The sequence below is a fragment of the Musa acuminata genome, chromosome BXJ1-11, assembly GCF_036884655.1.
Source record: "Musa acuminata AAA Group cultivar baxijiao chromosome BXJ1-11, Cavendish_Baxijiao_AAA, whole genome shotgun sequence".
In the NCBI taxonomy this organism is placed as follows: domain Eukaryota; kingdom Viridiplantae; phylum Streptophyta; class Magnoliopsida; order Zingiberales; family Musaceae; genus Musa; species Musa acuminata.
The window spans coordinates 3,223,983-3,246,415 of NC_088337.1; the positions used below are offsets into that span (position 1 = coordinate 3,223,983).

Sequence of the window (22,433 nt, forward strand, 5' to 3'; positions counted from 1 at the left end):
GACTTGGCTGTGATTTGTTTGTCTGTCTGATGTCTGGAACAGCATGCAAATATTAAGAATTGACAGGTCAAGATGTAAGTTCATGAAATAGTATAATGTTCAATGCACAGGTTATTAGCTGATATAAAGGAATTGTTGGGGAATTTTCCTGCACAGATGAGTAGTTCTCATGGAGGGATTTCCCAGTGACCATGAATAACAGATATGTAAGGACATTAAAAACACAAATAGCAAACCAAAAATTGATCAGATAAGGGATTTAGTGATCATAGGAAAAGGATGAAAGACATGACCTGTGTTGAAAAGACAATAAGATGATCAATTATGTCCCAGTAGAAACCCAAAAATTCCACATGTTGAATAAGAATTGAACCTGCAGTTGTATCACCATACACTGATACCAGTAAAGCATTATGGGGAAACAAAATCTGGCATCAAATTCTAACAAATTGTTGTCAACAGTTATCCAGTATGGGTACAGGAAATGGTACAAAAAAAATGGCATCTTCTCCTAAATCCATAGCAAGAGACAGAAAGAGAAATCACTGAAATATACTTTCTAGGATGATGAACAAACAAGTGGTGGAATCCATCAATATTAGTGCATTCCGAACAGCTCAAAGAAATGGAATCTCAAGTCAAGCAACAAAGATTGTTGTGATCAGCGGTCCTACTCGTCTTTCTTGACGGTCACTGCACTCTTCGGTGCCTTTCTCTTCATCCGGCTGAAGGGTCCGACCGTGCGGTCCATGATGTACATGTAGATCACCTGGCTCCAAGACCTGTATGATTTCAAGTTCTCGTAGTACTCGGGAGCAATATCTTTCACCTTGTAGAGCTTGGTACCCGGTATTCTGGGGAAATCGTGGTGCTCGTTGTGATATCCCACGCTCCATGTCATGAGATTTAAGGGTCCATAATATGAATAAGTCTCCTGCTCTGGATTAAAGACATAGTGTTCGGAGATGAAATGGCCTGCCATTGGGTGCACACCCCCTCCGACAAATGTTGCAAGTATTAGATATGCAAAGGATTTCCATCCCCAGAAATAGACCAGAGAGGCATCGAGTGCAAGTTGGATTGTTAGATTGGTGAATTCCCATAGGCCAGGGGGTTTTGGTTTGAGAAAGACTGGTCTTAAAGCATAGAAGAATAGCTGGAAAAGGACCCATATGGATTTGGCTATCGCATTGGTCACAACGTGAGCCTCGACGTGGCTAGGAATATCCATATCCATTCCATCAACACCTTGGTAGCGATGGTGCTCCAAGTGATACTTTTGGAATGTAACGGACATGGGGACACCAATTGGAAGGTTGGCCAAGATCCCTAACCAACGGTTGTAGGATGGAGTTGAGAACGCAAGGTTGTGACTGATCTCATGGATGGCCAAAAAGAGGTTGTGGTTGAGGAATGAGCCAAAGAAATATGCAACTACTAGTATCTTCAGCCAGCTTGCATCGTGGAGATAGGTTGCCGTCCATAGCTGAAGAAGAACAACGGCACTTACCTGCAAACAGTTTCCTTCCATGTTCAAAAATATCATGAGAAACAAGCAATAAAAAAACTATTCAAGAGTGATAAAGTTACTTCAGGTAGAAACAGGATATCTTAAAATCCAAAAGGCTTTTAGTAACATGACATCACCTTGAGGTGAGATCAAGACAGCGTACAAACAAGGAGAAAAAGAAATTAGGCTGCTTGATACTACGTCTACTCATCAATTAAAACAGGATCGGCAGAAACCTTTTAAGGTGCCTCAGCCACAAATAAATCTATTAAAGATACACAGGGAAAGGACAACAAATCAAAAAGTACCAACATCGTAATCACTTAAGAGTGATGTGGAATATCGGAACAATTTTGGGATATCAAGGCTGCCCAAGCTAAACAAGATTTTTGATCTAGAAAAGGGAAAAATGGCCAGTTCAAAAACCGCAATGTGACATTAATAGTGATACAAAGAAGAAATATACACCAAACAACAAGGTTGTGTAAGCAGAGAAATAATGAATCTTCCTGTGACCTCTCAGATACCGCTTAAGAACACCAAGCTAAGACATGTTTACGAAATAAGTACATTTTAGAACAATTTTTAAGGTGGAATAAACATAATTAAGATTTACCTATTTCATCAATGTAGCCTTAAACAACCATATTACTGACTAAACAAGGAAAAGAGACTTATCTCAAAGTAAAAAATTGAAAAAACATGTGAAATAATTCCACTCTCATGCTGAAAGAAAATGATACAAGGAATATTCAGACTGTTTCCATATTCTAATACATAAAGAGATACTAATATGTAATCATTGACTAAATTAAATTGAAAGCTAGATGGTGCACTCCTCAAACTGGCCTCACTTATCTGCAAAACTCATTATTCACAAAGAAATGGGTGAATATATGTTTGTTCTCTTTAGTAATAACAACTATGCAAGTAACACACCCAAAGTGACACTTAAATCTAAGCACAAAAAGGTGCCCTCCAATTTAATATGACAACAAGGAATAAAGGTCATTGAAATTTTCCAAATTAAAAGAATGGGCATAATAACATCAAAGATCACAGAAATCATAGACTAAGAAAAATAACTATTTTTCTCCCAACGCAAGTAAATCGCAAGAACTAAATAAACACAACTTTGAGAAAACATCAACACAATCTCTTTCTCCAACCCACTTAAACAATAATCACAAAATCCTCGTGAACTGCACCTTCAAGACAACCATATTTGAAACCAAAGAGCACAAGATCTAGAGACAAAGGAAGCAATCACAAAAAATGCTTCCGCATCGACAAAATGCATCCGATCTAGAATCGATGAAACGACCTAGACTCCGCATAAATTCACCAGAATCAGCTTTCTGTGGATGTAGATAGGTAGAGATAAAGTAAGAAACTCGCGGTAAAGCTACAAAGACCATCAAAACCCGATTATGGCAAGATAGAAAGTCAAAGTCACATCATGACGAAAAATTCCATCGAACCACTTGTTGGCCGCAATCAACCTCAATGATGTACCAAAAGAGTAAAAGTTGGCATCAATCAAGAGAAAGAAGTAATGTGCTCGATACGATGGAGCAAAAGCAGCACGAAATACATACAATAAAAGCCTCGTCTTTCAAAGCGGAGAATCAAAGCCCATCAACGCGAACAATTTGGAGTCCGAGCGTGACAGCAACCTTCAAGAAGAAGGCCATCTACGAGTGAAGAAGGACCGACATCGAAAGCTAACAAATATAGGCAGAATACGACAACAAATCAGCGCAAACACCAGAGGAAAATCACTCAAAATCCGATCATTTTGCCACAACAACGCAAGATGCAAGATTGCAGGCCACGAGAAACGAGAGGGTATTTTTCACCTTGAGGAACGCCCAGGGGTCGGGGCCAAAGAGCTCCCGGATCTGGGGGTGCCGAGCGAGGATTTCCTTTCGGCGAGAGGCGTGGGGCTCGTCCGTGTACGACCAGAAAAAATCCGTCGCCATTACACCTTCCTCACGGTCCTCTCCGCCTACCAGTCCCATTCGTCTCTCTCGTCCTCTCTTCTACCTCCCGCGATGACCAATTAGCCTGGGAGAGGACGAGGAGCCGCCGCCTCTTATCTGCCTTTGCGTTGCTGCGCTCCTCTGTTTCCTCCTCCCTCGATAGCCGCTCACCAAAGGCAAAAGAGAGAGCGGCCTTTAATTTGAGGGATAGTTCTCGCTATATTAAGTATATGATTTATAGAGTCGTGCTTATACTTGGAAACAATTTGACTGGAAAACAACAGATCATGCGCTCCTCCAATTTAAGGCTGCAGATAAAGAGACAATCAATTGAAATCGCATTAGATTATAACATACACTCACATAATGACATGAGTCTAATGTGGATCGATCCCATATACGACAAATACAGCTGCACATCCAACTGTGCCATCAGGAATCACATACGGACATGAGTACTGTGTGGACCTAATACACCACAAATTGCCTGTATAGATCGAATTGAGTGGATCAGCATCAAGTCAAATATCCAACCTCATCACTTCTTTGCCTTTTTTTTTATTCGGCTAACACAATATCAAAACCTTGATTGCCTCCAAATGATTTAGTACATCTATTATGCGTTATGAAATGATTTAGCAGAGACATGCCATGCATCTGTGAATGGAAACGACTAGGACTTGATCGGTGTCATCGGGGATGAGATTCCCATCTACGAATCCGGCATTTGGTGCACTGCCATCATCACAGGGTATCTGATAGGTATTCCCTGCACGCGCGCCACGTCCGGTGATGTAACCCTCGACAGCGTGTGACACCGTTGTTATTTGCAGGTGGCAGGCAACGGCAGTCATTGTACGAATTCATCTATCCGGCGGACGATGCAGGAAATCCTCGGGTGGGCGCATCATGCACAGGACCGAAGGACGGCATCGGAATGATGGAGACCTATCCGAACATGCGTTGTTGGAAGAGTGATGAGAGGTCAGAGCGGAACGCCACCACCGCCCAACGCGCACTCTCTCTGTCTCTCTCCTCTGCAACGGCGCCCTAATAGAGCATTTCTCACTACGGCTGATCTTTTTGTCGTTGGCAGTAAAGCATAGGAATCGAATGATCAAACATTTGAAATTTTGTTGCATGCACCGTTGATTTGTATGAAATGGAGTCAGTAAACATAATTAGAAGTGATAGGGGATATTATGTATTACCTCACGAGGACTTGATTCTCGCTATGTCAGCCCGAGTGTGGGGCCTCGGGAGGAAGACATAGTGCCATGTCAGAAACTCCACCAGAAATCTGGGATATCAACTGTCCACTCCCCGCGTCGACTAGTTCGATCACAACGAGGACCGCTCTAGGAAGCTCGGGACGGCGTCGTATGACGCCATCCCACGTATCCCGAGCGACGAATGTCCGAAGGTATGCTCACCGCCCGAGGAGTCGACATCGACCCCTAGGGGGCTACAATAAAAACCCATCGCCAGCATCTAACAAGGAGCATCGAAAAAAATATCATCCCCCTACTAACTCATGCTTTGGAGGGACCGAAGTCGGGATCACCTCCCATCCCGACCCAAGCTTGTTTGCAAGAATCCAGGGGCGAAAAAGGCGGACAAGTTCACGAAAAAAGTGCGTCCACACCAAATCCAACCTTGACTCGATCAGGCGAAGACTTTCATCCCCAAGGTGGTCCTGGACGTCACCAGTTAGATCAAGCCATACCAATCACACGAGCACGACCATAGCTTCGCGGAACAAGAAGAATGGAACCCAAAGACCTCATCACCTCTCTCTCTCTCTCTATATATATATATAGAGAGAGAGAGAGAGAGAGAGAGAGAGAGAGATCGGTGAAAGAAGAAAGAATAAATAAGCAAAAAAAACCAGTTTAGTTATTTAAACCAAGCCGATCCGGTTTAAGAAAAAATTCATCACTAATAATACTATGTCATAAGCCAAAATGGACAAGACAGTGTTGGTCCATCCACCAAGGAAAAGGTGCCTAAAAAGGGTATTAGTGAAGATTTTTCTAAGTAAATTACCCAAGAAAAATTCAAGATAGTGTTTTGAACCCTTCGGTCACGATCAAATCAATATTCGATAATGAAATCTCGAACTCTCGATCTTTATTTGCTAGATTTTTTTTGAACTTGATGGGAGTGTTTATAAGTGAATTTTGGGTGGAATGGTCGAATCCGAGTCAAATCGTGTTTGGGAAAAAGGGGATGAAGAAGAGACATTTTATTGAAGGATTTGGGCCTTAAAAGGAAACTTAATCTCCCTTCCCCTGCTGTCTCTGTTGCTCGCCCTCTCCCTCGGGCAAGCGCAGCGTTTCTCGGCCCTACGTCTTCCATCTCTACGGCCTCTCCCTTCCCTTTCATCTTCCTCTCGTCTCCAACGGCGTTCATCACGCGCTGCCGATAGCTCGAACCTACTGAGAACCCGACGGTAAGCTTCCGGTTTCTTCCGTATCTTTCCCGTTCTCCTTCCACCCCATATATGATCTGAGAAACACCGACCGTTTGCGATGGGGTTACTATTGCTGAGAAACCGTCCCGCCCTCATGTCGTTCGATAAGATGCCGCAGTGGGGAAAGGACCGCCCAACCCGGGAGTCGAACCGCACCCATCCGGGTTCGATCGAACCGGTTCGTCTTCCCAAGTTGAGTGCGTTTGACAAGAAATATGCGTTTGGGCACGCCGTGGGTTGGGCATGCTCTTCCTCCTCGCCTCTCCAATCTCGTGGCCAAGTAACATATTTAACTGCATACTGCTTGTTGATTCGCCTGATGTTCGCTCTCTTATATCTCATTAGCCACCCTGGAACCCTCCGCGAATCCTCAACAAGCTTACCCGCATACTGCTTGTTGATTCGCCTCAACCATTAGCCGACTCCAGGCTTGTTGGATATCTGGATAGGCTTTTCCCTGGTTTTCGAGGGGCTGTAGACTTCTCGGAGAAGTAACTATTTCTGAAACTTGGTTGCAGGTTTTTATCCTGTGGTGTAAATTTGTGTTTCTTTAGTATATTTGAGTGAGAATTTCATATCTAATTACAGCTAATGGATGGATGATATTCTTCGTCTGCATTATCATATTGCATATTCATTTGGCTTATAATGGTAGATTCAGTGTGAATATTCATTTTGCATAGCATCGCTAATTTCATTTCATAATCATTTACTGTGCCCCTGTTGGTGTGTCATGCATCATTTAGTCTATATGGAAGCTCACTCCAGTATAGAATTAAAGGCCAATGTTTTAAAAAGAATCTTTGCTATTTAATCTGTGCATGTTAAGGTATTCAAAATTATCCATAACTGAGTACAAAAAGAAAAAATAAAGTTTAGTTTTATAAACGAATACATAAATACATGCTATTGCCAGATTAAGAACAACCTGAAATGATATTTTCAATTCATTGAAAAGATATTTAAGTGATAAGATACGATAAGTGGTAAAAGTAACATGGTGAAAGGTGACAATCTATCGAACAATGTACTGTGATGTTGAAACATTACACTATTAGATCCATTAGTAACAAGAAATTAACATAAAGCATATATGTGACTGCATTTTCATGTGTATTCAGACTGCACATGAGGTCTCATAGTCAAATGCTGTTTGATTTCTAGCTGATTTGGAGTGCATATATGTGGTTATGCTAATTCATGTTTAAGACAGAGGCCTTATTCCATGTTATCATATTACTGTTATGTGTGACCATACAGGCTACTTTTTGGTCCTGTAGTATAAGATACTTTTGATGAGTCCTCACTGAAAAATCATCTTATAGGTCACAAATGCATTTGAACTGCAGGGTGAAAATTGCTTTTACTTTTACTCTGTTCTTGTGTGTCTGTCTAATACAGGGTGTAACATGCTTTTTGCCTAACTTTCCAGTTTCTCCAAAAAATCTTCTTTTTGCATTGTTTCTTCAGTATCTATTAAGTTCAAAAAGATTGCCAATAAAGTTTTCTGTCTAAACCAGATTTTTTTAACTTGTCTCTTGAGTCAAACAGAGGACCAAGTTGCTTCTTGCTGAAATCTTAAGAATGGAAGGCAGTATGGCCCAGATTAACCATGTTGAGGGTGAAGAAGAATATGTGTTACTTGACTTGGATGATGTGTGTGTTCGTGCTGATATTCCTGCCAATGCTCCCTATGTCCTCTCTGTAAGAAGCTACCTCTCATTTATGAACATGTGATTACAGCATGAAATACGATACTGTTTTATGGAATATTTTTCTTTGTTCACATGTTCTTTAGCTGTGGATTTAGTATGTACTGTTTTTTTACATGTGATAAAATTCTTCCATTTACATCTATACTTGATTTTTGCATATTAAATTCATTGTTTAAAAAAATTGGTACTAGATCAATGGATTTTACTAACAACTAATTAAAAAATTCATTAAATGGTAATTAAGAAAAGGTCTGTTGATGTGACTGGTCTGAAATAACTTTTTGCACATGTGTGTGTTTGAAGGAGTGATGGAAAAGGGCACCTTTTAGGACTCACACGAGTCTTATTCAGTGGCTGTTATCAAATAAGAAGGAAACAAACAGTTGCCTGGTTAGGTCTTATTCTACGATGCAGATGAGAAACATCCAATTTTTTTGGTATCTAAACACTAGAACCATTCCAGATATGACAGCTATTTTATAAAGGCTTGGCATGATAGGATATTAGCTTCTCCTATGCAATGGGCTTATTGGATTGGTGGTGTAGTCTGATTTGCTTTTCACACTTAACAACTCTCCTGCTACCAGTGAATTGGTTTTGGGTTTCATTGGGGATCATCTTGTTTAATATTCTCCGTTAGGAGTTTATACAAGAATTTGCTGGTAAATATAAGTTGCAAACTTGGTTAGAAAAAAAATTATACTTGGTTATTCATACTCTTTATCTGTGAATTTGACATGACAAATGATGAATACTGATTCTAAAGTATGAAATGTGGAAAAACTTGTCTCTTAGTTTATTTTGGTAATTTCACAATGAACCATTTGGACCTTGTTTTCCAAGTGTCTATTTCAATGAGACATCTGAGTAGAAGTTATAAAGTCAAAGTGCTGTTTCCCCTCTCTTTTCTTCTGAACTCTTCCCACTTCGCTATTAGTAGTATATGACTATCTGACATGCATTTGTTAATTATTCACATGTTTTAAGGAAAATAAATGTGGTAGTCCCATGGTGTGCAGGGTTTGGATACAGCGAAACCGGTGTTGGTCATTGGCGATCTGAAACTGGTGAGTAATAAACTATATCCATCTGTAACTCTGATAGGATGTTACTGTTGATGGTATAAAGCTGGTGGCATCTTTATTTTGATGCTTCAATTTACATGAAGAAAAGGTAGAATCTCCATCCAAGATGCATGATCTGTGTAAAATATCAGTCCATGGCCATTAGCATCACCTAACATACATTTGATTTATGTGGCAACCATGCTTCTACTTTGGATAGGAAAGGCTGGAAAGTTCTGGTTTATAACCCTGGCATTAATAACTCTTAGTAGCTGACAGCTAGGCAAGGATGGTGGATATAACTTTCTTTTATTTGTGCTTCCCACAATTCATGCTTCAGTTTAGGTTCAAGTAGAATGGTGCGACATTTTTCTATTCATCACGTTTTTTAGCTTAAAAGTCCAAGGATATGATGCAGACTTAGATGAACTTTTCTTAAGCATTATAATAACTTATTGTACCTTCCTGGTCATTTAACAGTTCTATAATTGTCTCAAAGATTGCACATGCATACTTAAAGTGCCCCATATGATTGTGCCTAATCTTGTGTATTTACATCATAAATAACTCCAGTTCATTTAGATTAGTCACCTTTTGCACTTTGAGATATAAAATTCTGGAGCTATTAGAACTTTTTGAAGAAAATGTAGGGAAGCATATCCAGATGTATGATTTGCCAGCCATGATACTTCAGTAATAAATAATTAAGAACCAAGGATCGTTTTTTTGATTTGTTGAACTTGTATTGCTATCAGCTTCATTGGTTAATATGAAGCACAGATATGTATTTGTTAATTGTTTCTATTCACCTGCAGAAGTTTTAGTTCTGTTACTGATTTTACCTTTTTCCTCTTTTAATCATTGTTTTACTTCTTCATTGCTAGTCCTGTAATGTGGCGTTCCTTTCTTACCTTGCAACAGATTGGAGAATACCAAGAGACCATGGGAACATGCTACATCTTCTCTGAAGGTGGTAATTCTCGTGCTTGTGAATGCATTTCATCATTCTCTTTCAATCTTGTTAAAACCTTGATCACTGATCTTGGTTTCCTCTGCTTATCGATTTGATTCCTCTGCTTGGGAATTTTAATACTGATAATAAATGAGTTCACTTACATCTTTATATTTCAAAAGTTGAACTTTAGTCATTGGAGCAGATTCATGTGTCTTTTATTCCTGTGAGATTTCAAAAGCAAGTTTTCTATTGGCAACTTGACATCTCATGGTTTTGTAGATGGTGCACCTACCGTGACATGTTCTGAGACGAAGCCTTCTGAAACAAATGTTTTGAAGGACAAACAATTCCTTGATTCAAAACAAGCTCCATCAAAACAGGTCAAGCCCATAGCTAGCCTGCACAAAATTCTCAAATTTAAGCTGGTATCAGAGGATCAGAATGAAATGGCAGAAGGGGTGACTGCTAGTTTTTCCTGATTCTCTTGTTTTAGATATCGGTATGCTCACTCTGTTATACCTTTATGACGAACAATCGTATGACTAAGCTTCCTTGAGCATGTTCCTCTTGTTTGCTTTTGAGAGGCATTAGACATGTTGAATGGAACTGGAAGGAATCTAATGTTGCTTTGACGATCATCCGATTGGATCGAAGCCCTGCCCCTCATGTATTCTTCTTCATGGATATGCTTCCAGGGTCAGAGATTTATGCTGACCTTAGACACCGTCTAGTTCTTTTTCTTCTTTCAACATTCTTTGTCTGATTGATATATCACAATCCTACAAGTAGTCCTCTTCAATATAGGTGGCCTCCACATTGTAGAGAAGCCCAACCTTTTCTTCCTGATGTGATGGGAGGAAGGAAAGATAAAGATAGAAGATGGAAAAAGGAATTAGGTAGAAGGAAATGGACTCCCTTACTGTAATTTGCACAGATTTCACAAGGATTTGCTGCTATATGCTTCCTGTACAAATCTGAAGGGATTATGCTTCCTCTCCCCGGCTTATACATGTACGAGGGATACAATTTATATTATAGCAAAAAGGTGAAGTTGATGCTCTGGACCATGTATGCTTTTCATCTTACTTTTGGACCATGTTAGTGCTGGAAAGCTATAACGAGACTGGTTCGTTCTTGTTGTGCAGGGAATCCCGCGTACAAATATTATAGCCACCAGGGACACGTTCAGCGTCATGCTGCTTATAATAGACATGGAAGAAGAAGAAGAAGAAGAAGGCCTGGTTTGTTTGACACGGCTTGCCAAATTAATGACTAATGGATGTGCATTGATTGTAATGCCTACCCATTAATGTTTGCGTTTACTGCATGAAACTGAAGCCTTTATTGATTGCAGGAAGCAATTTGCATGAAAGTTTAAGGATCTAATTCCGAACAGCAGCAGTCGATGAAAATGATGTTTGGTGAAAGCCATCCAAATTCAGAGAAAATCTCCACTGGTGGTCAAAAAAGTTGGGCAGTTGTAGCTGGCGATCACGAAGCAGTCAACAGACACATTCTTCGATGAGAGTTGGCACTTTTGCACTCCACATTCTGATTCACTGAATACTACTACTACTAGTGGGTATCTTTCTCGTCTCCTTTTACTGTTGAGAAGAGATTAGCGTTAGAATATGCTGTTGTTTCTTGAGAACCACTCTCTGGTATATTGGAATATGCTGTGACAAAAGGAACACATTTCTTTATGAAACAGAGAGGCGACTGGATTCAAAATCTTCAAGGATATTGATTATTGGAGGTGGCATGGATTGAGCTTTATCTAAACATAGATTGCAGAGCCCTCCAAGATTTGACTATTTGCTGCATCTTGTCTGCTATGTGCCCCTTGACAGCTCTTATAGTTTGTGGCATATCCAGCCACATAAGAAGAGTGCTTTTTCTCGATTCTATATCCAGCCACATAAGAAGAGTGCTTTTTCTCGATTCTTCTTCAACATAGATGCACAAAATCTACAAGTAGATTGGCCATTACAGAAGCTTTTGCTCAGCTTTCAGTGGCAAGAAAGATGCGACAGTACTTGCGCCCATAAAGCAACAACAGAGATCAAACATTCAGAACAGGCCACGCCTTGGTGGCAGATGAGATAAGAACAGAAAATAGTAACTGCAACAAATACAAAAGTGATACGGATTTGATGGTAGGTTGAGTCCTTATTACCAGAAACATAATAAACAAAGCAGGATCTCCAAAAACCATGGGAGGGAATGGAGAAAGCGTTCTCACACCCAAACAATACACAGACTCATCCACAACAGCTGCCATCACCGCCCTCGTTCATCCTCCGCCCATGTGATCGACTTGCACTCTTCCGTCTCAGAGAGAAGACTGCTGAAGCTGCTCCCGGAAAACCCTCAGCATGTCAGCAAACGTCACGATTCCCATGAGGCCGTAGTCGTCCTCGTCGACCACCCACAGGTAGCTCACCCGGTGCGCCAGGGCCTGCACCATCACCGCCACCAGCGAGCTCCCGGGATGGCAGACCTCCGGCTCCTCCGATCGCCTCCCGATGGAGAAGCTCCTCGACCGCAGTTTCCGCAGCCGCCTTCCCCCGCTTGACTCGTCGTCGGAGGACGAGGAAGAGGCCGAGGAGGATGAGATGGAGAACGAGGACAGCTCGTCTTCCATCAGCTCAAGCATCTCCTGCAATCCCTTCTCTTTCAGCCCGGCTTTGATCGCGCGGACAAGGGACTCCGACGGAGAACCGTAGTAGTCGATGAAGGCCATGAGGTCGCCCGCCGTGAGGGTGGCGATGCCGGCGGCCACGGCCACCGTCTCGTCGCAGGCAGAAAGGGCGGCTGGGGAGATCTCGCCCAGCAGCCGCCCATCGTCGGTGACGACGGCGACGGCAGTCTGGTCGGAGAGGGCGCGGCGGACGAGGGGGATGATGGAGAGGCCCGGCTCGTCGTGGCGGATGGCGAGCGCGTCCGCGGAGCGGACGAGGCCGAGGGCGTCGATGGAGAGGGCGGGGACAGGGGAGAACAGGGCGATGGAGTTGAGGAAGTAGCGGACGAAGTCCTCCTGTGTCAGCCAGCAGAATTCGGCGGCGGCGAGCTTCTTCCGGCTGACGGAGCCAATAGGGACCACAAGGCTCGGCGCTCCGTCCAGGATCAGATCAAGGGCTTCCGAGACGCTGCGAATCAAACAACAACAGAAGAAAAGATCGAATCTTTAGCATTCCAATCGAATAAAGGTCACAACTTTCCCTCGAATTCTTATTCTCGCACGACTCACATGATCCATATAAAGATCCCGTTGTTTTCGGTATCGAAACGAAAAAGGCGTCGCCTTTTAACCCCAACATAAAAAATATATATATTCTTGGCACAAGGTAAAAAAGAACGCGTTTTGGACCAACTCATCTACCCAAGGCAGGACGGAAGAGTACCTAAACTGCGGCTCGACGCGGCGGACGAGGCCAGCGCCCTTGGGGAGGAGGGCGGAGACGGGCCGCTCGAGCGCGGCGGCCGGCGACGCGAGGTTTCCGTCGGAGCAGAGGTAGCAAAGCACGTCCGCGACGCAGAGCTTCCCGACGACGGCCCTCTTCTCCGGTGCCGCCCGGTCGGCGGCCAGCACAGCGAGGTGGGGCTCTCCGCCTCTCCTGAGGGCGAGGAGGGCGTCGCCGACGGCGGCGGCGGAGAGCGGCAGCGATCTTAGCGCCGGCTTCCCGATGCAGAGGTCCGACACCTCATTCGACACCAAGCTCACTGCCATGCACTGGAGAACCGAGCCCGAACGTGACCCTAACACAACCGCAAAGCAAATCCTCACGCGCAGGTCTCGATCTCAGATCAGTGGAGGAAGAAGACGCGATCTTGGGCACTATAAATAGCGGACTGGTGGACCGGCTGCAACCGGGAAACGTGGCGCGGGATTCGGGAATCGCATCGTTTCCGACTTATTCACATCGAGCCGGTATAATCTCATTCGTATGTCGGGAAAAGCCGGTTATTTCCTCAGTTCGACCAAAGGAATCGGTAAAAGTAATAGCGTGCTTCCAGAGACTTCCACGCACCCAATCAGATTGTGCTCTATAATGGCAGTCGAAGTCTCGCATTAATTATAATTAAACCAATAGTCGTCGTTTTACTTAAATAACACCGAGAAAAAAAAAATACTTCAAAAACGGAAAAATAATTATTAGTGACGTTCACTGAGATAATGACAACCGTATTATGTTTGCACAATCCATCGATCCAACATTCAATAGTGGTCACTGCTGACTCTATTCATCTGAGGATTGTGTTAGAGTTGTGTATACCTGCAGAATCTGTACCAAATCAAGTTGCAAGAGGACAAGAGTCTCAGCAAATCATTCTTTGTTTTATAGCCACTCAATGATAATAATACGACTATTAAATGGCTCTTCAATAATGTGAATTGAAAATTTATGTGACGTAGATCTGATAATGTGCATCTTTTACGTGAATGCAAATGCAATTTGCATTTGGTGTCATGGCATGTCTCACTAATACTAGCGTGTGCTACTCCAACTATCTATTCACAGAGTCTGGGAGATGCTTTTCCCGTTGCTTTACGTAAAGCCGGAGAGACATTTGATGTACTATCGTTGCCTTCTGATACTGCAATTGCAATGAGGTATACCTTTCACGTCAACACAAAAAGTGTTCGAGATGGAGCCCTTCGTGATTTGGCCTCCACCCTTTCTCCGAGGAACCCAACCATGCGCCCAAATGAATTCTCATTTTACGATGAATTATGACTTCAGTGGAAAACCAAGTCAACAGTCAAATGAACTCGTCGTCGTCACCGTCACCTACTGATAGCACCACTATTAGCTCATGATTTCTCATAGTTGGATTCTCAACCACAAGGAGAGAGAGATTTTTGTTGCTTCACAGACGGAGAGGAGAGGCTTTGACCATTGTTGGAGCTTTTCCGAAGGTGGATCGACGGAACCGACGAGGGCGGCGAGATGACGAGGTCAAACACATCCACGCCCCTTTGGATACTCTCGAAATCACATCGCGCGTTCCCGTAGCTTCCAGAGAAGACCGACGCTCGCGAGCGACCCGTTGCGTCGATGCGGAGTTTGTTGTGGTATCGGATTAGCAGCAGCTCAGATTTGACCTCCCAATCATTTTCCCGTGGCCGTGACGGAGCAGATTACAAGTCTCGTCTTCTTCTTCTTCTTCTCCATGTGTTCAAAGATAAATAGGTCGGTTGGATGCTCCGAGTCGAATCGGTTTAAAGGCAAAAATCCGAGGCGGGGAAAGCAACGGCTCACCAGAGCGAGTGCGGTCCACCACCGCGAGTGCCGTGAGACACACTCCCATCGGCGGATCCCACGGCGTCCGTGACACGGCGCGGTACGAAATGATAGCACCCGTCTCTCTTCCCCTCCTCGACGCGAATTCAGCCCCACCGGAGTTCTGCACCACAACCTACACGGTAGGTGACAAATCCTCGGGTGCGCCGATGTGGTCGGGGGCGAGCCGCGGCGCACGATTCATGGCGCGCGAAACATGTTCGTGAGAATGACTGAATGAAACATGGTGTTCGGTAATCCCGCAGCGAGGAACAGAGGTTCGTTCGCCTGGTCACATTCGGCTGCCTTTACGACACACCACATGTTGATACCAAGTCCCCCTTTTTCTGGCAGCGTCTCATTTCCTATAAATTATTCCATTCGATTGGTACGTCATTTTTTATTTTGGGATTTATTATGTGAGATATTCTTTCTATTTGGTTTTTTTCATATGGTAAAAAATTTATTTTTTTATATGGATACCCATATAAATTTTTTAGTATTTTATTTAATTATTAATAATTAGGTTAAGATTCATTTTAGTCTCAATTGTTTTTGATCCTGGATTACTTAAGCCCTTATAATTTATTCGTGTCTAAAATAATCTTTATGTTTTAAAAAACATAGCATATAAATCCTTTCGTTAAGTCTGAATTAGCAGATGTTAGAGTCTGCTTATATTGTATGTTGACTCACAATAAATCATCAATATAATGATATGTATAATTTAAATTTGAAAAAAGAGTTAAAGTCCATCTTGTCGAAGAAGAGAAAGCGACGGAGGTCGTAGTGACGGATGAAGGTGGAGAGGCTAGAGGCGGAGATGAGGGAGAGCTAGACCACTATGTCATAAACACGACGAGTGAGGATGCAAGAGAGGATGAAGTAGAAGGCGTTAGGGATGAAGATACTCAAAAGGAAAAAAGATGAACCAAGAGACCACTATGCGCCTAGCGTTGAACTGATCGATGCACATCCACTTGAGGTAGAACCAGCAACTCTTGAGCTCGTCATCAACGTGGAAGAAACTACGTGCGTACAATGCTCTGCTAAGCAGTAGCGGCTTAGTGCTACTACTAGTTGTCACTTTCACTACGATGTCTCGTCTCTATTGATGATGATCTCATTTTTTTTAAATTTAAATTATATGTCAGTATATCAAAATCTAATTATTTTGTTAATAATTAGATTTTTTATATATTATGTTTGTCATATAGTCAATATGTCATATAAGCACACTCTAACGTTTATTAATTTAAATTTTATGTTAACTAAAACTTTATACGAAAGATTTATATTTTATATATTTTTTAAATATATGAGTTATTTTAGATACGATTAAATCATAAGGACTTAAGTAGTTCATGATTAAAACCATGGGACTAAAATGAATCTTAATTTTTTTATATTTAAATTATATATAATTATATTAATAATTTATTATGAATCAAACATGTCATATAATCAAATTATAATGTCTGTTGATTCAAACTTGATAAAAAAATTTATATATTATATTTTTAAAAATATATAAATTATTTTAGATATAAATAAATTATAATTTTTTAAGTGATTTAGGATCAAAATCTTAAGAATTAGATTTTTTAATTATTTTCATCTCCCTTTGGAAGAGTAACCATCGGACATAAGAATGGGCGAAGGTCAAGACGAACTATAGGTATGGTGACCACCTGCCCCCCTTCTGCCTTTAGCGAAAGCAGATATAATTGAGGACTTCTTTTGAGAAGAGTTGTGGGTCAGTAAGGTCGCATGCTGCTGCCCGAAAGAAGTACTTAAAGGCATGCATGACAAAGAAAAAGGTAAAGCAAAAGGTCACACGCAGATGTCAGCGTGTCTCATGCTCTGTCCCCTCTTCCATAACTCTACAATTATTTTTCTTTTTCATTTTCTCGTATGATATAAAGTTACTCGGGTTTTATAATTATAGCATAGTACACTAACCATTACCTTTTCTGTGGTCTCCAAAGTCATGCATGCCACTCTATCATCAGCTCTGTGAGAGATTGGGTTGATCTAACCCTACTTATTATTAGCTCTTTTGTTTCATGCAACGAACACTATCCAGTGCTCTATTTTTAAAGAATCCATGCGATCAACATTTTTCTCTTAACATTAATCTTTTGATATTATTTAAAATGGTACCAAAGCTAGTCATTTTATATTTATATTTTTTTAAATATTTATACAATATTCATTCTTCATTTCAGTTTGTATCATACAATTCAGTTTCGTTCATATATATATAAAGTCATTTAGTCCGACATTGATCGAGGAGTATGAAAATCAATAGCTCATAAGTTCGTCGAATTTCACATGTTCAATTCACATGTTCCGAAATGATAAAATCGTATAGATATACTCATCGTATTATCCAAAACGGATAGTTACTTGTGAATCTAACCAAATGATCCTTTATCGATCATAAACATAAATAATATATAAATTTATTTTGTACCATTTGAGTTTCTGAGTAGAAGTAACATAAAGAGCCTTTGAAAGTTTAAAATCAGATTTGATATTTTTATCCAGAATTTGATCGTGGATAATAAAGTGTGATCGTGCTCACAATCTACTTTTAAAGGGAAATTAAAAAAAGAGAGTAATTATTAAGTTACCAACCAACATCTAATCTACTTTCTTCTTCTTCTTCTTACGGAGGCCGTGGCTTATTGTCCCATCGAGGAAGAAAACACACAAGCGTTGATCGATGATGTTGGCGATTTATGTTATGGATGCCCGTGGGCTCGTCGTTTCATCGAGGGGGGGTCCCAAGCCGGCCGTAATGGACCCCACCGGCTTGTTGTGCGGTACAGCAGTCGCCCCTGACCGCACCTACTTAACACACCGGAACAGATACATCTGCCCTGCGCTTTAAATGACCACGTCGTGGCGATGGCCGTACTCCATCATAAGATTCGCGACGATAAGTAAACAGACGACGCACATGGCCCCAATGTGCGCCAGCCACCGCCTGGGCTGTGGCCCTGCTTATCATCCGTTCACGTGGCCGCTGTGGAGGCTGTGAATGATAAGATAAGATCGGCTCCTTCCCTCCCCCCCCCCCGCCCCCCCACTTGTAGCCACGCTTACGTATGCGCCGTGGCTCGCTGCGGAGGTTGTGAATGATAAGATAAGATCGGGTCCTTCTCCCCACCCCACTTGTAGCCACGCTTACGTATGCGCCTACGTCTTCGTGGAAAACGCGGCTCGATGGCGCTTGACTTCCATCGCCGGCTCGCGTGGCGAATACGTGTCGTCGTCTGTGTTTTCAACGGAAAGTCTCCATCGCAAATCTATATGAGATGGTGTGATATGATCCGATGGACGTCGCTCCCCATCGACGGTACAATGATTTACCCATCTTTTATAATAAATTATTAACATGATAATAATTTATTGTAAAAGAATAATTCTTCTATGCAAATACTATATTGTGCTTAGAGAGGAATTCGAATTTTTAATCATCTTGATTGCACAATGAACGTCTTGATTACAACTAAATTGTAATACCTCCACTCATATGGTGCAATGTCTAATTCCGTAAATAATCTGTAAGAATAAGAATGCAATCCTCAAATATGAATGATTTACCCAATGCATTTCATCATGTATTTAAATCCATAATCAATTCACTCATAATATATTTATAACTTATTTAATAAATTAATAACTTCATATATATATATATCCTAAATGCAAGCTAAGATATAGTGCTTTTTGATGAAGAAGATAAGATTATGATGGGTGATTGGGTGATGGGGACATGATTATGTGTTGAGAATGAATATATTTTTTACTAGTATGAATTAATTAATTTAATTTGATAGTTTTCTATTTTCACTTCAACTATAATGAATTTAAATATTAAAATAATAGACACTAACGAATATTCTAGGAATGATAATAGGTTGAGTTTTTTTTTTGTGTTTTGGAGTCCTCATCTAATCAATCTATTGAATAGGAGGAGTATAACATTTAGGTAGACAATGACGTCAAACCCATTTGATTATTACGTTCCAAAAGATTGATATTAGAGTGTTGATAATGATATGGACTCATTCCCATAAAGTTAACAATATAATTACGATAAAGAAGTTAATTTGATAAAATTATTATACTATAATCAGAGTCTCGATAGTTGTAAAATAGTTAAATAACATGTAAAATAATTTATGACGCTTCTTACCACCCCAACTCAACAGTTATAATCTCCCGTTTTTCAACTCAAATTTGAACGTTTAAATTACGTTGTATAAATATCTGAATCAAATTCTAATATAATGAATGATAGGAAATATTCGACATTAGTCATAGTTCATCAACTGATAATCACCATAGAGCTTATATGAAGGATAACTTGACATCCGTTTAACACAGACAAGAGTCAATCTGACGGATGATGCCCCTTTGGTCGCTAGCCCTACGTTGCATGGGATTGCATGAATCAACGTCGTGCTACAAGGGGTAGGACAAGTCGACCTATGTCATAGGGGCATACGGGTTGATTGTCCGTATTATTGCATCATAAAGAGGTACGATTAATCCTCATCAGCTGTAACTCTCTCTCTCGTTGGCTTCGTAGGTATAATAATCAATCTTCAACACTAGGGACCGGTAAAAAAAATAATTATTATTTTGATATAAATCTATTCTTAATCTATCCTTTAATTAGTAACTTAAGCATCAAAAAAAATAAATCGAAAATTCTAAGTTTTAGGATCCAGAACTCGACATATCGAGCGTACCCCGGCCCTCACTTCGGACGCCCTCGAAGGCTCTCGGTCGTAGCCTCGAAGCCACCCACTAAGTCTGAAGTCGCTCATCTTATATTTGTTTCTCTCGGCAGGTCTCTCGGATGACCTCGTGCCACGGCAAAAATGTGCAAAGCAATGATCTAAATAGTTTAGGATCGAAGTAGGGTGGTGGAATCGAGGAACATCTGTCTTCCGGTGAATTTGTCCGCAACAAGACGGTAGTCCGACCATGCCATTTTGTGGCGGATTGACACGGCGCCCGAAGACGACCCATTCAAAGCAACGCAAGTTTCGCTTAGCGTCAGACATCCTCCACGTGATTCGCACATCGATTTCCTGCAAGCCAAGAAAACGCCGAACACAATCGACGACGACGACGAGGATGACGATGACATTGGCAGAACAACACGCTTTTTGAGTGACTCCTATCATTCATGCAGCGGACTTTGGCATCATCGTACATGTCATGCTTTTTCCGAACTTGTTCCTAATCCTTTTCATTCTGCGAGTTATGGGAGGGAATTGACATGGTAATATTTCATCCTTCTATGTGGAAAGCACAATATTCATTAGAAAGTTTACGGTCGATGGCATAAGGCTTATATTTTTCTATTCGTTTGATTCAGCGAATAATTATTAATGCGATGAGATGTATGTGTGTATAAAGATAGCGATATTTCATAAACTTGACTTTGGTGAAATGTCAACGCTATGTCAATAAAACATCATATTTTTTCAATGTTTTATCTTCATAGGTAGGTATCGCGTGATACATATGCTTGGTTTGAATGAAAACCCAAACATTTTCTCCTTCCCTTTTTTATTAGTGAGTCATTTTGTTGTTCATCGAAAATGAAACATGACAATTTTATTCTAAAATAAATTAACTCTTATTTACTATAGGTCTCAATCACAGTTTTGAATCCACATATGTGCATTCATATATGATATTTGATATGATGATTAAATAAAATTTAATACTATATTTTTTGGGATAATTATAAGTTCTAGAAAAAAAAGAGAGAACATTTTTAACATGAATGATTGAATGTGATTACTTTATTAAGGCGAGAAATACTGAGTTGTCCCTTTGCAATCTCCAAGAGCTATATTATACATTCACCTGTGGGTGGAGAGGATGACCTTTCCACAAGACCTTCTTTTCACTCAGAATAATCATCATTGCCTATAATAGCAGCCATTTTTGACACTTAATATTTTAATTCATGAACTTAAGGAACATAGAATTGCATTAGTTAATACAACACGAGTTCAGCAGATTTAGTCACATAAGAAAAATACATTGGAGTCTTTCTCTACTTCGTCGAAAATAAAAATAATAATAAATTTATTCTAAAATAAATTAATTATAAAATATAAAAAAAATATTTATTTCCCCTAACTCTTATGCAATGTCTCAGGTTCCAATCCATCTATCGACGTCATGTATGTTATTTGATATAATAATTAAAAATAATAATAATATATTTTTCGAGTTAATTATGGGTTCTAGGAAAAAATAATAGAATGTTTTTAACATGCGTGATTGAATGTGATCATTTTATTAATGCAGCATCCAACAGAGAATTTTGACTTACACTGAATTGTCCCTTGCAATCTCAAAGAGCCAAACACTATACAATGCACCTGTGATTGGACTGGTGATGAGGATGGCCTTTCTATAAGACCTGTGTTTCACTGAGAATAATCATCATTGCCTATAATAATAATAACAGTCATTTTGACACTTATATCTTAATTGATGAACTTAAAGAAGATGGAATTGCATTAGTTAATCCGATTAAAAATTAATCCAACAGGAGTTCAGTAGACCAGCAGATTTAGTCACATAAGAAAAATGCATGGGAGCTGGCACAAAGATAACAAGCTGCATGTGTAGAGACACCAGATCGGGAGAGGGTGGAGATAAAGAATAGATCTCTACCCATGAGGACCTTCTGACATCTCACGTGCATATGAAGTTAGTGAAGCAATTACTAAATGATAATGGGATGAATGGGTCAGTTTGTGTGGAGTCATATAAGAACATTAGTAAGAAATGGATCTTAAACACTTTCCAAAGAATATGGACCTTGAAATTGGATGCAGGAAGGGGCAACTTGACCCAAGAGTGTGTTCTTATTTGCCAGTCTCTCTGCTTATAACATCTTATTCCATTTGCCACACTGTTCTTTGGAGCTGTCAAAATTGCTCTACTGCTTTGCAATGTTACTCAGAACCAAAAAGACAGACTCACTGAATAAGCACCAGAAATATTTTTCCCAAAGAAATGAGTGTCTTGAATAAATAGAAGAAAATTTGTGAACAAGAGGAATAGCCGCTGTTTCATGTTTTCTTTGCTTGGAACCTCTTTATACTGTTTGGAAATTTTTAGAGAATGTGTTAATAAGAAAAAGGCATATGAGAGGATCTTAGGAGGGAAAGAAGAACATGAGGAATGCCAAACAAGAAATAACTAATATAAAGTTTTTTTTTTTCCTCTTCCAAAAGGCAGCCTTTAAATAAGAAACCTGATCATCAAAATCTTTGAAGGTTGTAGTTTTCTTGTTTTAGCTCACTTAAGATTCCACCATTTTATCCCCTAATGGTGTGGTGAGGTCTGGTACAGCATTAGATAATGTACATGAAAAACTTAGGGCACACAGACTGATAT

At 40.6% G+C, this 22,433-nt stretch overlaps 3 protein-coding genes across 4 annotated transcripts; 1 reads left to right on the forward strand and 2 right to left on the reverse strand.

The window, feature by feature from the left end:
- Positions 1 to 411: 411 nt before the first annotated feature.
- On the reverse strand, positions 412 to 3,738 carry LOC135596887 (sphingolipid delta(4)-desaturase DES1-like). Its single transcript, XM_065089138.1, has 2 exons — positions 3,370 to 3,738; positions 412 to 1,510 (listed from the first exon to the last, which is right to left on the reverse strand). The coding sequence occupies exons 1-2, from the start codon at positions 3,529 to 3,531 to the stop codon at positions 671 to 673; spliced, it is 1,002 nt and encodes a 333-aa protein (XP_064945210.1). The 5' UTR covers positions 3,532 to 3,738; the 3' UTR covers positions 412 to 670.
- A 2,212-nt stretch (positions 3,739 to 5,950) lies between these two features.
- LOC103970362 (uncharacterized) lies at positions 5,951 to 10,448 on the forward strand. Of its 2 annotated transcripts, none has more exons than XM_018820809.2 (5): positions 5,951 to 6,245; positions 7,517 to 7,669; positions 8,700 to 8,747; positions 9,666 to 9,717; positions 9,979 to 10,448. In XM_018820809.2, exons 1-5 carry the CDS (start codon positions 6,024 to 6,026, stop codon positions 10,176 to 10,178), a joined length of 675 nt encoding a protein of 224 aa, XP_018676354.2. In that variant the 5' UTR covers positions 5,951 to 6,023; the 3' UTR covers positions 10,179 to 10,448. The 2 variants fall into 2 exon arrangements, with proteins under 2 accessions (XP_018676354.2, XP_018676356.2); XM_018820811.2 differs by having other exon boundaries at positions 9,666 to 9,714.
- A 1,320-nt stretch (positions 10,449 to 11,768) lies between these two features.
- Positions 11,769 to 13,524, reverse strand: LOC103970363 (CBS domain-containing protein CBSX5-like). Its single transcript, XM_009384116.3, has 2 exons — positions 13,104 to 13,524; positions 11,769 to 12,848 (listed from the first exon to the last, which is right to left on the reverse strand). The coding sequence occupies exons 1-2, from the start codon at positions 13,427 to 13,429 to the stop codon at positions 12,032 to 12,034; spliced, it is 1,143 nt and encodes a 380-aa protein (XP_009382391.2). The 5' UTR covers positions 13,430 to 13,524; the 3' UTR covers positions 11,769 to 12,031.
- Positions 13,525 to 22,433: the final 8,909 nt, after the last annotated feature.

What these genes read in the sequence shown, in the direction of transcription:
- LOC103970363 (XM_009384116.3), bottom strand. Translation starts at nt 13,429, where the DNA reads ATGGCAGTGAGCTTGGTGTCGAATGAGGTGTCGGACCTCTGCATCGGG. An exon ending in CGCGTCGAGCCGCAGTTTAG is followed by an intron (nt 12,849 to 13,103) that starts GTACTCTTCCGT and finishes TTTGATTCGCAG; the next exon opens with CGTCTCGGAAGCCCTTGATC.
- LOC103970362 (XM_018820809.2), top strand. Translation starts at nt 6,024, where the DNA reads ATGGGGTTACTATTGCTGAGAAACCGTCCCGCCCTCATGTCGTTCGAT. An exon ending in ATGCTCCCTATGTCCTCTCT is followed by an intron (nt 7,670 to 8,699) that starts GTAAGAAGCTAC and finishes CATGGTGTGCAG; the next exon opens with GGTTTGGATACAGCGAAACC. An exon ending in TCATTGGCGATCTGAAACTG is followed by an intron (nt 8,748 to 9,665) that starts GTGAGTAATAAA and finishes ACCTTGCAACAG; the next exon opens with ATTGGAGAATACCAAGAGAC.
- LOC135596887 (XM_065089138.1), bottom strand. Translation starts at nt 3,531, where the DNA reads ATGGGACTGGTAGGCGGAGAGGACCGTGAGGAAGGTGTAATGGCGACG. An exon ending in ACCCCTGGGCGTTCCTCAAG is followed by an intron (nt 1,511 to 3,369) that starts GTGAAAAATACC and finishes AACTGTTTGCAG; the next exon opens with GTAAGTGCCGTTGTTCTTCT.